Genomic DNA, 16,970 nt, shown 5'->3' on the forward strand with positions numbered 1-16,970 from the left:
CTCCCATACCCACCCTCCCGCTCCACATGACAAACCGGCCCCACCAGGCATCCGGACCCGCGGATCGCCGCTGGGTACGCGAGACAGAGTAACAAAAGCTTGCGATCGGTCCGAAAATTCGAATTGGGAGTTGTGGGCGGGCCCTCGGAGATGGGGCGGAATCGCGGATACGCCCTCGGGCGGGGCGAGCGCTTCTTATCCCCTCGTCGCAGCGCAGCGTTAGCCCAGCCCAGCCTTGTCCCCGTCTCCTCTCTCCTTTCCCCAACCCAAACCAGGAGCGCCCTCCCTCCCCCAGCCGCCCGCCCCCTCCCCACCCAGGTGAGCCTCGATTCGCCCTCGATCCGGCGCCGTTTCGCCCGATTTCCACCGGCTTTCGCCGCGCCGTCGGCGGATCTGACCCGATTTTGCGTTTGCGGCGCAGGAAACCAGCCATGAAGGGGGCCAAATCCAAGGGCGCCGTCAAGGCCGACACCAAGTAAGCAATCCGCGCCCAATCGATTCGAGTAGTCCCTGTGGTAGATCTGTTTGAGGGATTCGTCTTCTGATGCGCGGCGATCTGTGTTGTGGTTGTGTAGGTTGGCGGTGAAGAGCAAGGGGGCGGAGAAGCCGGCCGCCAAGGGGAAGAAGGGCAAGGCCGGCAAGGACCCCAACAAGCCCAAGAGGGCGCCCTCCGCCTTCTTCGTCTTCATGTACGTCCCAACCAAACATGGATCCCCTTTGCTTCCTTCCTGTTACCCTGCTCAGATTCTGTTTTTCTGTTGCTGTTTCCCCGTGATGCCCGGGCGGCCGTTGCTCTGACCCTGACCCTGCTGCTTCTGTTTGGTTGGTTGCTTCTTGTCAGGGGCGAGTTCCGCGAGGAGTTCAAGCAGAAGAACCCCAAGAACAAGTCCGTCGCCGCCGTAAGTCCCATCAAAATTCGACCCCCACTCCCGATTTGCTTTGTGTACCAGCATGTAGTAGATATTAATCTGCCAGGTGCTCTAGATAGATTAGTATTCTAGTCTAGAAAAAAAGGGTGCTGTAGATTGGATCATGATCTGGCAACTGACTAGCTGCTCCCGATGTAATTTTTTCTATTCAGGTCGGCAAAGCGGCCGGTGAGAGGTGGAAGAGCTTGAGCGAATCGGTAAGCGCTTGTAGCTGACCCAGCTTCCGGTTAATTAACCCTAGCTTGCTAGGCTTGGCTGATATGTTGCCCGATTTGTCCATGTGTATGCTGACACGCACGTTCTGCTGGGTGTGCTTTGCAGGAGAAGGCCCCCTACGTGGCCAAGGCCAACAAGCTCAAGGGCGAGTACAACAAGGCCATTGCCGCCTACAACAAGGGCGAGGTAGCCATGCTGAACCCACCCTGCGATTTAACCTTGCTGTTTTTGTCTGATTGACTATGTTTGAGTTAGCTAATCTGGGCTCTGTGATTTGTTTGTTCAGAGTGCTGCTGCTGCTGCCCCAAAGAAGGCGGCGGCCAAGGAGGTAGAGGAGGACGATGAGGAGGAATCCGACAAGTCCAAGTCGGAGATCAATGATGACGATGACGATGAGGGTAGCGACGAGGTATACACCACACAACATCCTGTGTACCGTCTCTTCAATTAGTTTATGGAACTCGCTATGCATGCTAACTGCTTCAGAAGAATGCTGCATTATTCCTTAGCTGTTGATTCTAAGTGTAGATTGATTGTATCGAGTTGAGGGCTTGAGGCTGTAGTTGATTAGATCAACCATCTGTTAAGTAAGATCTGTTGTAGACGTGTATCCTATGTTCTGAACATGAAGTTGCCATTGCAGGACGAGGACGATGACGAGTGAAGCGGACAATGCGGGAGCTGCTGTGCGAGAAGCGACCTGAGCTGTGTGCGGTGGTGTCATAAGGAGCCTATCCATCTCCACTAGAATTATCCCAAGTTTCACTTCACATCGTGATGTTGTTTTACCTTTTTTCTTGTCATTGTCCTGCTATAACGGATAGCGCTCCCTGTTGGCGCCGCTGCCGGCGGGGTGCCCTTGTGTTGGAGGGTGTATGCTCCCAGCGCCGGGGTGCCCCTGCTTGTACCTAGATGGTTACTCTTTCCGTCCACCATTGTCACCGGCTAACATTGTGATAATATCAGTCTGGGTAATGTTAGATTAAGCTGTTGTCGCCCCATGCCATGCATTTGCGTGTATGATTTGTTCCTTGTTATGCTTGCTTTGTTGGTTCTGTGATTGCTGCTTTGTTTCATGAGCTGCGTTTACAAATGTTGGTGGCATAGCTGCTGCGCTGTGCTTGGTACCTGGACAGCTCGTTGGTTAGATTTGTTGCTGTGTATTCCCTGTGCTGGAGTGCCATGCTGCAGTCCGAGTGGTATTACACAATGTATGTTGGAGTGACTGCTGCTAGTACACATAATCATTACAGTAGTTTTGTCTTCCCATGTTGGCTGGTACTAGTTGTAGTACCAATTATAGCGAAATCTTTCCTCTCTGATTGACGGTGGTACTACATGTTTCTCCCCTTGTTTGATTGACTATTGAGCTCGGACCACAGGTTGTTTCAATCAACTCGAAAGAACGTGCTTCCGTCGTGATCCTGTATCCCAAGGCCAAACTCTGAAGACGTTGGAGTGGGATTAGCATGCGCTCATCACAGGAGATTGCTGCTTGCTTGCATTGTTGTTGAGTACTACTGCTACTATCTGCATTTCTATCGCTGTCGCCTCTTTGCATCTCTTCCCTTTTGTGGCCAATCATTGGCAGTGATACCAGACCACCGGAAGGAATCGGACCATATTTTCTCTCAACTTGCAAAGATTCGGCGCCGCGATTTCTCCAGCGCTGGCCGACGTCGTTGCCGTGTTGCGTGGTACGTACGATCGTCAACCGTGCGTCGCCTCCCCAAAGGGCAGATGCCATCATGGCGCCAAGCTCTCGCGTTGAAAACAATGGCGGTGGAATGCCGCTCGCTCGTCAGTGAAGGAAGATATTTGTATAGTTTGGAAATTAATGAACGGAGGAGGAGCGGGGGGGCTGTAGGAGCCGTTGCCGCTGCCTGTATGTCTGCTGCTGCTGCTGCTGGAGGCAGGCATCCATGAATGCGACGCAGACGTACGCTCGGCCTCTGAATCTGGGCCCGGGCCGACATGTCGGCCCGGCCGCATTTACGAGCCGGCGCAGCACGCCTGCCCGCGGGAAGTACGTACGTACTCCTACCAAGGCTTTGCATTTTGATTTTTATTGCCGGTGACTGCTACTTTGGGGCCGTGGATGGATCTGTCCCCTGGTTTCGAATTCGAAACCGCTCCGGATGTGTCTGTCAGTGGTTAACCGTTCCGGTGGGCGGGAAGACTGGTGGTGGAAGGGTTAATCGGGCTGATTAAATTAAGGATGTGTCAGAGGGGTGAAGAGAACAGCGAGCCTCGGTAGCATAGTGGTAGTGCGTTCCCTTCGTAAGGGAAAGGTCGTGAGTTCGATCCTCACCGGGGGCTGTCATTTTTGTTTTCTAGATATGGTATGGTTATTATAGGCGCGCGTCATCGGCGGTATCTGCATTTGGGACTCTGATCTTTCCCACCACTTGGCCGATTGTTTTTGACTGAGTGGTGGCCACTTAGAACAATGCCATATGCCGATTGTTCTCCGTCCACTGCTGCCACTTCTAACGAGATGGTGAGCTATGGTTCTCCGTGTCCACTGCTGCCACTTCTCACGAGACGTCAGTGAGGCTGGTTCAGAGCTGGAGCTCAATATTGCAAGGATAACTCAATTCTAACATGGAGGCATCGTCATGGGGTCGTGCCTCTGTCACTTCGACTTTGGGCGTCAAGAGGCCCACTTCCTTCCATGGAGGATTGTCATGGGATCATGCCTCTACCACTCAGGCTTCGGGCTTGAAGAGCACCACTTCTTTCCATGTAGGCATTCTCATTGGGTCGTGCCTCTACCACTCGGGTTTCGGGCGTGAAGGGCGCCAATTTCCTTCCATGGAGGTTTTGTCATTGTGTCGTGCCACTAGCACTAGGGCTTCGGGCATGAAAAGCCATGGCATGGGTTGCTGAAGTGGGTGTTTTCGGTGCCTTTACATCGTTCCCTCCTCGGAGGCTTATGCTCGGACCCCTGGGTGTGTATCAGCTGGCCATCGTGTGGTTGGTTCGTGGACCACAACAATATCACTCTCTTTGTGATTTACGTTTGTGGCAGATGTATGCCTTGGTCCAGTTATGGTGTCCATTCGACCTCTCAAGTGAGCTTCTTTGTATCCTAAGTGTCGGCGCCCTTCAAGCCAGGGCGAGAGGATCGAGATTTGTCCTCGGCGATAGATGGTGCTACATCGTCACTCCTTGAAGTAGGTGAGTACTTCTTTTGATATAGTTGGCTGACGTCCACTCTTTGGTACTACATCCGCTTCACCCTGGGTCAACGAATTACGATGCATGTGATTGTCTTTTTTTTGTTGTTTTCCTGTTTTATTCTTGCTGTTTCCCTCAAACACCTCGTGCTCTATTCGCTACTTTCTGTTTTTTTACTAATATAATTTAGAGTCGGGATAATGGTTTTTTCTTAGCTTTTGTTGATTTGCGCCGGTAACCATAAGTACGTAAAGGATACACTAGTATCTTTGTTTTGCACTAATCAAATTTTCCTTTGCTGCGCAGATTTTTCATGGCAAAAATAGTAATTAATACGGTTTTGCTAAATGTAGCGTGTCTTCAATTTTTTCTTAGCTGATTTTCGAGACGTGAATGTATTCACGACAAGCAAGCAATGAAGCTTTAATAGATCAGAAGATTCTTTCGCAAGAAAGAGTAAATAATATGGCTTGTTGTTGCGGATCAACCTGTGGTTGAGTTGGTTAGGTGGACAGTGGTATCCCCAACCCATCAAAGTTCAAATCCTGGTGCTTGCATTATTGTTGAGTGTATAGGGGTAGGGTGTGCGTTCATAGGGGTGAATGTATGCACGTGTATACGAGCGCTTGTGTCTGTACTGATGCTAAAAAAAAAATGGCTTGTTGTTTCGCCAATAAAATAAAAAGAGAGAAAATTTTCTTATGCCCAAGTCGTAGGCTGAGCCATCTGGCATCCAAGCATTGAGATTCGTGCAAAGGCTGCGGGGTCAAGATTCGATCGAATGGCTTTGACTCGGGCATATGAAATCCAAGCCGATGCTGGTGAGTTACAACTTACAGATGAACAAATGAAATGCAAAGCGATGGACGTGCTAGGATCAAACTGTCGACGTGAAATAAGCTTCTCGTAGTTTTTGTTGCCGCCCACCCAACTAATCCAAATGTTTGGTCGTGCGCGGGACGACTCCCCCCTCCCAGAATTCCATTTGGTGCCATTGCTGACACAGCCGGCGATCGAGCTGAACCAGAAACCCCAATCCTCCTCCTCCATCAACAGCCAGCACGGCCGCCACGCCCCAAGAATCCGATCGATCGATGCTCGGCCAGCCGAGCGTCATCGCCCGCCTCATGGGCATGGAGGACCACCACCACCACCACCACACGACGTTGCCGGCGACGGCGATCGTCCACGCCCCGGAGCGAACCACGACGATCAGCCTGCTGAGAGCGTCGTCGTCCCAGGGCGAGCAGCCCAAGTGCGGCCCGCTCGGCGCCCACCACGGCCGCCGCATCGGCGGGGAGTACTACCGGTACTGCCTCAACAAGATGAAGCCGCGGCGGAGGCGAGCCCGGCGCGATCGCCGCCGCCGCGAGCATCCGCAGGAGGAGCTGCTGGAGAAGATCAAGGAGGACTTCCGCGCGTCCTGGCAGCTGGCCTCCACGGCCACGCCGCCAATGGGGACGGAGGAGGAGGAGGGGGTAGTGACGTCGGGGAGGAGGAGCGGTGGTCGGGTGGCCGGGCTGTTGGACGGCCGGTGCATCCAGAGGATCGCGCAGGAGAACCTGCGCCGGGAGAAGATGGCCAGGTACGGCTATGGCGGCCGTCAGAGCACCGTGGAGGTGGAGGAAGACGAAGGTATCAAGGCGCTGGTGGTTGGCCTGAAGAAGAATGATGAAGAGGCAGAGCAGCGCCATGGTGGTTCAGAAGTTGCAGCGTCTGAAGAATTCTCGGCTGAACATGATGAGATGAGCAACACGTCGGAGAAGCTGCGCGGCATGCCGGCGACACGGATAGCGATCCTCAGGCCGGCCACTGGTGCTACTCTCGGTGCCGCCGGGGATCATCGGAACGCCGTTCCGACGCCGTCATGGAAGGCGGTGCGGGACGGGGGCATGGACATGGAGGACTTCCTCCGGGAGGTGAAGGAGAGGGCCGAGAGGCTCAAGGCCGCAACGAAGGCCAAGACCGACGGCCCAGGCGACGTCGTCGCGAAGGCGAGGCGAGGCTGGGGAAGCGTCGGCGACGGCCCGGAGCGAACGGCACAGGACACGGCGAGGCAGATCAGGGAGGCCGTCGGCAAGAGGCTGAGCCGGCTGGAGTCCTTCCGCGTCTTCCGAGGCGACCGCGGCCGGCGCGACGGCTCGCCGTCCCCGGAGCACCGGATGCTGAGGAGCGTCATGGCGAGGACCGAGGCCATGTCGCCGACGAAGGTCACGGGCAGAGGACCGAGGGGCAGCAGGTGGTCACCGTTGCGGGCAGGCGCTGGCGTAAACGGCCGGCAGAGCCCTGACCGCGACCCGCGTCGGAGTCCGGCGAAGCTGCACGACGACGGCGTTGACTTTATTGCTGCGTCGCCGCGGGCGCTGCTCCGGTCGTTCTCTGCCCCGGCGGCGGGGTGTTCTTCGGACGCGTCGTCTGAAGGCGAGCAGAAGATGGTGGGCCGGAGCAGAAGCTTCAGCATTTTCAGAGGGACGGTGGCGAGTATGAGGCAGAGCCTCTGCCTCTGCCTGGGCGGAGGAGCAGGGAAGCTGCTGCTGATGCATCTGTCCAGGAAGAAGCCTTCCTCTCCGGCGCCTCCTAGCCCGGTGTCGCCGTTGGAGGTCCACGGCGGGCGACATTTCTCCGGCGATCTCAACTGCACGTTCCTCCCAGGTACCGTACCACAAAATGTTTTGCTGCGTTCCATATGATCTCTTTGCTGCAGCAATGCGTTTTGCTGATTCTTCTTTTGCAGAGTCGAGCCCGAGGTGGAGTCCCAGGTGTTCGTCGGAATTCGAGGCGTCCGTGGGCGGCGAGTCGCCGTGGGAATGGAAGGCCGACGCCGCGGCCGAGAGCGAGGACCCTGACACGGCGTACGTCAGGGAAGTGCTCGTCGCCGCGGGGCTGTTCGACGACGACGACGACGCGGCGGTTGCGAGGACGGACTCGATCGCCATCTCCGACGACGTCTTCGAGGAGGTCGAGGACGGGTACTACTACCGCCGCCTCCGGCGCCGCGACGACGGCGCAGGAGAGGAGGAGGAACTCGGAGCGGCGGACCGCCGCAGGCTGCTCTTCGACCTGGCCAACGAGGCGCTGCAGGCGGGCGCGAGGAGTGCCGTCTCTTCCTCGTCGCCGTCGTGTCTGCGCCGGTGGGTCGTCGAGTGCAACAACGGCTCGCCGCCGTCGTCGCGGGTGCGAGGGAGGGAGCTGGAAGACGAGGTGTGGCGGCACGTGGCGCGGGCGACGGGGGACGGCACGGCGGAGCGCGAGGTCGGGAGGTCGCCGTGGGTGCCGGAGGCGCTGTGCGGGGACGCCTGCGCCGTCGGGAGGAAGATCGAGCGCGCCATCTTCGACGAGCTGGTCGGCGACGTCGTGCGTCAGCTGTTTGTCTGACTGCACTTATTTTTTCCAACAGTTTTTTTTGGAGAAAATTTTCGAACAGGTTTTGCAGGAAAAAAAGGCTTGTAAGTGGGCTGGAGCCTGCATGAGTTGCAAGCAGAGCCCAACAATGTTCTCCACAAGAGGCCCAATTGTACAGTCCAAGTGCCAGTAAGCATATGCATTCCACTTTATCTAAAAAAATGCATTCCACTATTCCCTTAATTAAAAAAAAACACATTCCACTTAAAAGGAATTGGTGTACGGTATTCTTTCTGGCATTTTTATATGCTTTCCCGATACTTTTTGTTGTATCAATTTTTATTTTCATCTTTAATTTTATTTTCTTCCTCTTACTTATGTCTATTTTCATTTTTATTTGAAAATTACCAGATCATTTATTAAAAAAACATGACGACTTTTGAAATTTATATGAACATTCTTTAAAATGCATAAAACATTTTGAATTACATGAATCTTTCCACTCAAATACGTGATGGACAATTATTTCGTACATGATCCAATTTTGATACTGCATGACTTTTTTAATTACAATATCAACAATTTTTAGAATGAACAATTTTTTCAATACACGTGAACATGTTTTTTGATATGCAATGACCATTTTTTCAAAGACAGGATGATGCTTTTGAAAATAACGATGCATATAGTTTTGTAGGATAAAAACATATTTTAATACGTTAAGAAATTTTTTGTTATGTAATTTTTTTTATACACGACGAACATATTTGTCTTGTACGGTGATTTTTTTAGAAAACACAAAGAACAATTTACAATATGAGAGTATTCTTAGAAAAACATATTTAATACATGATTAACCTTTTCAAAATATATGATGAACAATCTTTAACATGAATGGACCTTTTTTAATATGTGACGTACAATTTTTTCATACACAACGAATATTTTTTTTAATAAACAATGATACTTTTTTTGGAAACACAAAGAAAACAGTTTAATACTTGATTAATAAATATACAATCTGGGCTGAACATCGTTTCATACAGAATGAACCTTTTTGTTAAAATGTCGATGCATAAGAAATATTCATATAATTTAAAATATTAACACATTATCAACGAACTACTCAGGTATTTTTAATATATATACATATGTAAGTGAGTGTTCATTGAACAACGTGCGTATATATACATATGCACGTGGCGCGAGCGACAGTGGATGGCACGGCTGAGCGCGAGGTCGGGAGGCCACCGTGGGTGCCAGAGGCGCTGTGCGGGGACGCCTGCGTCGTCGGGAGGAAGATCAAGCGCGCCATCTTCGACGAGCTGGTCGACGACGTCGTGCGTCAGCTCTTTGTCTGACGGCACCTTTTTTTTCCAAGGGTTGTCTGACTGCACCTGATCGAGCAGGTTTTGTAGAAAAAAAAGAGAGGTCGTAAGTAGGCTGCAGCCTGCATAAGTTGCTACCAGAGCCCAACAATGTCCTAGCCACAGGGAAGCCCAATGCTCCAGTGAGCAAATCATGATGTAGTACATTGTTAATTAGATTTTTTTTTTATGTAGGAGTACATTGTTCTTTTTGTTGAGAAGAATAGGAGTACATTGTTAGAAGCTGATAATTTGAACTCATGTTATTACCAAGCATATATTTTCATTCATATCAATTCTACTTTTGAGACTTTATTTTTGTGTTGTGTCTCTGAAACGATTATTATCTTTCTCGCCCGCCTAAATCCTGACTCCGCCCCTGCCTGGGCTTCCCCTAATCCTTTTGGATCGTAATCCTAGGTTTCCACATAGATTTAAGAGGTCTGCCGATAGAAAATAATCCTGGGCTTCCCCATACATTTGAGAGGTCTGCCGACCAGCCCAGAATTTAGGGTCGGTTTAAGGCGTCCGTTAGGATCGGCTTTTTTCGACCGGTCACTGACCCGGCTAGCATACGGAGGGAGTTTGGTGTGCGGCGGTACATGCTCTAATTTTTTTTTTTTAGCTCTGGACCCCCAAAAAGCACACAGGGCCTCGATTTGATGATGGGTTAAAAAGTTTGGACGGGTGAACTAGGATTACGAGTGGGCCTCCACCCCATGGTCCAGGGCAGAATACCCAAATTAGTCGGCACGACTGGCGGGCCTCCTCTTCCCAGATGGATGTAAGCCACACCAGCCGCCACCAAGCGGATATTACCAAGGATAAACCCACGATACACCCGGAGGATGCTTTGAAGGCGGATGTTAGCCCCACTAATTAAGGAATATCATGAGCTTGAAGGCAATGAGTGCGTAATTGAGTGTACAAGCTTCAATCATCACTTTACATGGTATACTTATTGTATACTAGTCCGCTAAGTTCCTTTATGTTATTTCAGTACTCTCCATCCGCACCTGAGTACCTGACTGAAAAATCTGAATTGGTTCTAGATGCTATTTTTATTAACCTTGTCATTCTGGGACTGCTGGATTTGATCATCTTTTCACAACAATGCCTTGCAAATGGATAATCTGATTATACACCCTTGGTAATATCATTTGCATGTTACATAGTTAAGACTTGAGAGAGCAGAGCACTTCCTGTTAAGCATTTACTGGATCTTGATTATAAAACCGCATGTTGTGAATGATAGACGTCCTGATTGTTTACGTGTACATGCAAGCCTTTCTTCCACTCTACTACCTCCGTCCAGAAATGCTCTTATATTATGGGAACGGAAGGAGTACATGTTAATTTGTTGATAAAGCAGGCTGCCCCATGAAATGTTTGCTGGACAATGTTTGACTTGTACTAGCATATCTGGGATCTTGCAGATACACATTAGCACTCATAGCGGTGAATTTGTAAGCTAGCAAGACACCTGAAAATATATAACCAATTGCAAATTTAATTAGAGCGTAGGCCTTGGAGTTCCCAGTCAACGGGACCATTTATCTGAAAATCATTCAAGTTATCTAAATTCTAAATATATTGCCAAGGTATCAGTTCTACGTGCAGAGTAAGGCTTTTCCTTGTTGCATAGATATCAAACAATATATGCATGACAATGAGTGGCAAACTAATCAGTAATCACCAGATATTTACATGACAACAATACATCTCACTGCGGGTTCTCACAGCTCTGTATGATGTGTTCTCGTAACAAACTTCTGGGTTTGAGTTGGATCAAGGTGTTGTGGTGCTCTTTAAGACGTACTAGTTGGAGGACTAAACGACTGAGAGCAGTGCATGAACTTATGAAATGTAAATTTGTATTGCCTGTGTCAGTGAATCTATGCTGAATTTTATGTTCGATGACTGTCCTAGGAATGGTCAACATGGGACTACAGAAGATCAGGTAGACCAACCGGCATTGTTACCCTGTCCTATGGGTACACCCGAGGGTGCTTTGAAGGAGAATGTTAGCTCCACTAAGGAGTCTGATTAGCTTGAAGACAACCAGTACGTAATTTACCAGTTCTTAGTACGGAACTTGACACATAAGGTGGAAAGGACAGATCAACAGGCAAACATGACGAGCCAGAAACGAACAAACCAAAACCAAGCTTACAATGCCAAACATAACCACCATAAAGCCAATTAAGTGTACATGGCCTGGATGTTTCAGCATAAGGTCTTGCGCTGTATACTGCCAACCCTGTTAGTTGCTACTCATTTTTGTGTTATTCTAACATAGCTATCCCTTATCCTATGGATCGCAGCAGCTGCATCTCCTATGCACATTCTCTCGGTGGGTGCATGCTTGCTGCATGACAGGGCAACCTCTATGACAGAGGATATGGCATTGCTGGTATGTTCCATTGGGTTGCTTCCATCCAGCAAACTACTCGCACTAGCTTCTTCAATGGACAGTAGGACTGGATCGACGATCTGCATCAGCATCCCTGGAAATGCATCCTTGGCATGTTTTTGCAGGGTCAACCCGTCTCTGAACATGTCATGAGTAGGTGCCTTGCCTATAAACAACTCGAGGACGACACTCCCAAAGCTGTATACGTCCCCACGTGAAGAAACTTGACCACCTTCGCCATATTCTACATTCGCATACACAAAAAGGTGTGATTTTGCATACCTGCTAAATTTATGCTGTGGACTGTTTGATTTAATGTTAGAGAAAATTAAAGCTACCTGGAGCGACGTAACCAATTGTTCCTCTTATTCCAGTCGAGCTCTTTGAGTTAATCAGTTGCTCGGCTGCTGGTTCGGAAATAATCTTTGCAAGGCCAAAGTCTCCAACATGAGCAACTAAATCCTCGTTGAGAAGAATGTTGCTTGGCTTCAGGTCGCAGTGAACTATTGGCGGTTCACAGTTGTTGTGCAAATAATCTAGTGCATCAGCAATACCGACTGCAATATTTAATCTCTGAATCAATGTCAATCCTTGCAGTTGCTGTGATGCATCATGTACATCCGGATGTAACCAGCTGTCCAGGTTCCCATTGGGCATGAACTCGAACATAAGAGCTTTGAAGTCGTTTTGGCTTGAGTCAGAGCTTGAGCAGCAAGTTATGACACTGATCAAATAACGATGGCGAACCTTACTAAGTGCCTCACACTCAGCTAAAAAGCTTTTGGAACAACCAGTCTGTTGGAGATCAAAAACCTTCACCGCTACTGTGGTCATCATATTGTTCAGCAATAAACGACACTTATACACTGATCCATGCATTCCTCTACCAATCAAATTGGCTGTGGCAAAGCCACCTGTTCCCTGGGCCAGTTCAACACAAGTAACTCTTGGATAATTGTCACCCATCAATTGGAATCCACTTGTGGATGTGGATTGAGCTTTTGTTTCCTTTCTCCTTGTGAAGAACACAAGCATCGCACTCAAGCATAGAATTGCGCCAACAATTGGGATAGCTATTGCGATAATGAAATGGCGTTTCTTCTTGTGTTCCATTGATTCTGGCGGCGGGCATGGGGGCAACTGTAATTCTGAGTTACCACCACAAAGCCTCGAATTCCCTTCAAACAAAAATCCAGTCACATTACTGAACACACCCTGCGATGGAACTTTGCCATCCAGAGTATTGAAGGACAGGTCTAACTGATACAATGATGCCATGTTTTGCAAGCTTTCAGGGATATGACCAGACAAGTAGTTGTGTGCAAGATACAATTCTTGAATACCGTCCATGAGTCCTAACTCTTGAGGAACCACACCAGAGAGTGTATTCTTGGAAAGATTTAGAAATGTCAAGCCCTGCATTTTGCTGATAGACGAGGGAATGGTACTATTGAAGTAGTTGCGGTCCAACTTGAGCTCTATCAAGCTTTGGCATTTGCTAAGTGTATTAGGAAGCGGTCCTGATAAGTTGTTCAGGGATACATACAGGTATGTAAGCTTTGTCAGATTGCCAACTTGAGGTGGAAGAGAACCAACCAAAAAATTGTTTGACAAATCCAGTGTATTTGACAGGGTTGATAGGTTAAAGATCTCTTTTGGTAATGGACCTGAAAACTTATTGTTTGAAAAGTCCGCTTCAGTTATCTCCTGGAGGTTCCCTAGGCCTGTTGGAAGGCCCCCCTTAAACTTATTGCTGCCGGCTGAAAGAACTAGCAGCCGTGTCAAGTTCCCGAGGGAGGATGGCAAGGATCCTGAAAACTGATTATTATTGAAATACAATTGCTGAAGCAAATTTAGCCTTCCAATGCTGTCAGGCAAGACATCAGTAAATTGGTTGTGAGGGAAGTCCAACACATTTAGTCCGACAAGATTGCTTATGCCAAATGGTAATTTGCCAGAAATTTCATTAAATCCAAAAATAAACTGTTGGAGATGTGCTGATAGGTTGCCAACTGAGCTTGGCAGCACGCCACCTAGCGCGTTGGCCTGGATGCAAAGGTTCCTGAGGCGTGTGCAGTTTGTGAGGAATGTCATAAACTCCCAGTCCTGAGCAGTGGCTGCCATTAGCTGATTACTCTCAAAATTGAGGACTTCTGGGCAGAGCATTCCAATCTCAGGAGGCACTGTTCCGGTGATGTCTAGAAACCTTATCTGAGTTGCATTGACGAGAGAAGCTGTTCAACCCGCCGAGGAACAGGCCCATGAGGCGCGGGACGTGATCCCCCAAGTCAGAGGGCAGTTTACCACCCAGCAAGGCATCCACATCGGGCTTATCGTCGAGTGCTGTTGCTGATGCCGATTGGAATGCGTAGGGCAGCAGAAGCAGTAGAAGATGAGGCCACATCGCCGCTGACACTGAGAATGGTAGAATAAATGTAAGCTTGAGGTCATTCAACATATCGTATAGTGGAACTTTGTGCTCCTACATACTACGTACATTATATGCTTATTAATCTGCCTAATTTACTGCAGAGCAGATAAATCATGTAGGAGTAGATGATTTATTTTCACTTCGAAATCATAAGCTGCACTAGCCGATTGTTTGGTCAAGGAATAAGCCAAACTTGGTCCATTGGAGCAAGTTCTTTTTTTTATTTTTTTTCTGAAAAAGAGGATAAACATCATGCCTCTCTGGATTGTAGCGAGTTCCTTATCCGAAGCAACAGTGACCTAAAACGTCTTAAGAACGTTTACAGAGGGAGCATTTTCAGCTCAGCTCCTCCAATGGAGGATAAGAGTCCGGCCCAGGGGCCGGGGCCAGGGAGAATGAATCACATCACGGACCCGGTAGGGAAAAGAGCCATGCTTACAGAGATGGATGTAGGGGCCGGCCGGGAGGAGGACGTACGTGCGCGCAGCCTCGAGCGAGTGAGGGGGCTAGCGGGGTAGGCGGAGGAGAGGAAGGGCCGGCCTGCCGGCGGCGTCGGAGGGGCTCGGAATCAGCTCGCCGGGGAAGGAGGCATCAGACCAGATCACAAGGTGTGCGCTCGGCGGAGTCATGCCGTATATGTCGTCAGAGATAGTGGTAGGGACGGTAGTAACTCAGGGGCATCTGTCGGCGGGTTAGTATGAAAACGAAATCCATAAACATGAGGCGCGTGGCCCGGCTGCCGCGTGCGCGTGCGTGGTGCCCCCCTCCGGCCCTACACGGCTGCCACCCAGTAGCACACTATTTGCCTTTAAAAAAAAAACAACTTCAAACCCGTAGCGTTCCTAGATACTCGTCCGCCAGGTATACCTGGCCATGGATACCCAGCCCGACCCGGTCCGGAAAAGCCCGACCCGACCCGGCTTGGAAAAGCTCGACCCAACCTAGCCCTGTCTTGCCCATGGGCCGGGCCTGGGCCTAGGTTTTCAGCTCGAAGGTTAGGTCGGGCCGGGCCTGGGCCTGCCATATTTGCGATTTACTAAGGAGGCCTGGGCCTAGGTTTTGAGCTCGAAGGTTAGGTCGGGCCGGGCCTGGGCCTGCCATATTTGCGATTTACTAAGGAGGCCTGGTGTAACGCCCCGGATTCGATGCGCCGGGTGTCTTCCAGTTATTCGTCGTTGTTGTCAGGTCATTTGCTTGCGTGTTGCTTTTTGCCATGTCATCATCTGCATTGCATCCTCATATTTTCAAAACTTGCATCCGTTCGGGTCCCCGGTTCTCCCCGTTGTCCGTTCTGAGCCCAACCACACTCTCCCTCGCGCCCGTTGCACCTCTCAGATCTTGTTTCGTGAGCGGGAGAAAAACGTTCTCGAAATGGGTCGGTATTTGCCGAGTGGCCTTGGTATAGCACCGGTAGACCGCCTGTCAAATTTCGTTTCATTTGGAGGTTGTCTGATGCCCCAACGGTTATCCGCGTAGACCGAAAGCCCCTTTTGTCTTGCAGCCCAACACCCCTCCAAATCAGCCTACTAGCCCATCTAAACCCCCTGCATTCTCTCCGCCGTTTGATCACAATCGTGTGGGCGAAAACCGCACCTCATTTGGACTCTCCTAGCTCCCTCTACCTATAAATATGTGTCCCTCCCCGAAAATTCGCGGATGAACCCTAGCCCTCTCCCTCCTCGCGCCGCCGGACATGTCCGCGCCGTCGCCGGACGCGTCCACCCCCGCCAGCCACATCGCCCGGCCAATCCCGGGGCGACACGTCATCGCCGCCGTCGCCTGCAGCCAACCAGCGCCCTCCACGTCGCCCCCCCTCTCTCCTCCGCCGCCAGGGCCCGCGGGGCCCATATCCGGCCCGCGGGGCTCGAGCCGCCGCCGCCGCCCGTGGTCGCCCGCGCCCGGCGCCTGGCTCCGGCGCCGCCGTCTTGGAGCTCCCGCCCCGGGCCGACCATCGCCCGTCCGCCCCGCGCCCGGCACCTGGCTCCGGCGCCGCCGTCTTGGAGCTCCCGCCCCGGGCCGACCATCGCCCGTCCGCCCCGCGCGCCGCCTCCGTGCCCGACCCCGGCGCCGGCCACCTCGCCGCCCGGCGCCGGCGACCCCTGCCGCCCGCTCGCCGCGGCGACCTCGCCCGCCGCCGCCTTGCTCCTCCGCCCTCCTCGCCGTTCGCCTCCGCCGCCGCACCTCTCCACCGGCGCCCCCCGCGCCGCCTCGCCCCGTCCACGCCGTCCCCGACCTCCGCCGTTGCCGGAGTCGCCTCGTCCCGGATCCGGTGAGGCGGGATCAGATCCACCAGTGCACCGAATCAAACACGCCTCCCCCCGCCTGGATCTCCCCGTCCCGCTTCGCCCCGTACAGATTTTCGGAGTGGTATATTTCTGCTAAGTCCCTGGAATTCAGCATCATGTGCACATGTTTGCCATGCCATATCTCCATGACTGTAGCTCCGTTTTGTGCGTGTAATATGTTGCAATGTTCATCATGATGTGATCTTCATTTTGTTCCATTGTGCCATGCTTGTTTGAGTCCATCTTGATGCCCTTATCATCGTTGCAAGAGTGCCATATGATGTTAACTGCTGTCTGTTATCAGAACTTGATGATTTGTCTTTTTCATGCCATTTTGTGTGTGCATCCTATGAGCATGAGCTCTACATGTGTTTTGATATACATCATGCCATCTTTACAGTGGTGCTTATCCTGTATTTTTTTGGTCTATTTGGTGACTAGCACAAGCATGCAAAATAGGCTCCGTGATATTGCTGATTTCTGTGACATTGTTTTCTGCCAAGTCTGAGTCTGTTACATTGTGATGCCATGTAAACCTGCTGCTATCATGAGTTCTACGCATAATCTGGAGATGTTCACTAAGGATATTTTGTTATAAATGTTATGCTCTACCCATCCATGCCTTTTGTTGCATTTATATCAGGCTGTAGCTTGTTGTAATCTTGCTCTCAAATTGATAAATAATGTTGCTGTCAGTCTGTTAACATTTAGTTCAGTTTTGCCATGTGTTTTGCTAGTGATCCATGCACCCTATGGTTATTCTATTGCCATGCTTAGCTTCATATTTATTCCATCTTACTTTTGGTT

The 16,970-nt window shown here is 50.7% G+C and overlaps 3 protein-coding genes and 1 non-coding gene across 5 annotated transcripts; 3 read left to right on the forward strand and 1 right to left on the reverse strand.

Annotated features, from left to right (window-relative positions):
* The first annotated feature begins 221 nt into the window (after positions 1–221).
* On the forward strand, positions 222–2,131 carry LOC123164656 (HMG1/2-like protein). The gene is made up of 8 exons (XM_044582201.1): positions 222–318; positions 422–475; positions 576–689; positions 842–899; positions 1,082–1,126; positions 1,251–1,331; positions 1,432–1,554; positions 1,789–2,131. Exons 2-8 carry the CDS (start codon positions 432–434, stop codon positions 1,807–1,809), a joined length of 486 nt encoding a protein of 161 aa, XP_044438136.1. The 5' UTR covers positions 222–318; positions 422–431; the 3' UTR covers positions 1,810–2,131.
* A 1,261-nt stretch (positions 2,132–3,392) lies between these two features.
* On the forward strand, positions 3,393–3,464 carry TRNAT-CGU (transfer RNA threonine (anticodon CGU)). The gene has a single exon. It is a non-coding gene; the product is annotated as a tRNA-Thr (tRNA).
* Positions 3,465–5,188: 1,724 nt separating this feature from the next.
* On the forward strand, positions 5,189–9,314 carry LOC123167538 (uncharacterized). The gene is made up of 2 exons (XM_044585375.1): positions 5,189–6,977; positions 7,060–9,314. Exons 1-2 carry the CDS (start codon positions 5,420–5,422, stop codon positions 7,698–7,700), a joined length of 2,199 nt encoding a protein of 732 aa, XP_044441310.1. The 5' UTR covers positions 5,189–5,419; the 3' UTR covers positions 7,701–9,314.
* A 1,900-nt stretch (positions 9,315–11,214) lies between these two features.
* Positions 11,215–14,553, reverse strand: LOC123169546 (receptor kinase-like protein Xa21). 2 transcript variants are annotated; one of them, XM_044587416.1, is made up of 3 exons: positions 14,318–14,553; positions 11,786–13,862; positions 11,215–11,691 (listed from the first exon to the last, which is right to left on the reverse strand). In XM_044587416.1, the coding sequence occupies exons 2-3, from the start codon at positions 13,611–13,613 to the stop codon at positions 11,309–11,311; spliced, it is 2,211 nt and encodes a 736-aa protein (XP_044443351.1). In that variant the 5' UTR covers positions 13,614–13,862; positions 14,318–14,553; the 3' UTR covers positions 11,215–11,308. The 2 variants fall into 2 exon arrangements, with proteins under 2 accessions (XP_044443351.1, XP_044443352.1); XM_044587417.1 differs by lacking the exon at positions 14,318–14,553 and having other exon boundaries at positions 11,786–13,681; positions 13,752–13,851.
* Between the last annotated feature and the right edge of the window lie 2,417 nt (positions 14,554–16,970).

The sequence above is a fragment of the Triticum aestivum genome, chromosome 7D, assembly GCF_018294505.1.
Source record: "Triticum aestivum cultivar Chinese Spring chromosome 7D, IWGSC CS RefSeq v2.1, whole genome shotgun sequence".
In the NCBI taxonomy this organism is placed as follows: domain Eukaryota; kingdom Viridiplantae; phylum Streptophyta; class Magnoliopsida; order Poales; family Poaceae; genus Triticum; species Triticum aestivum.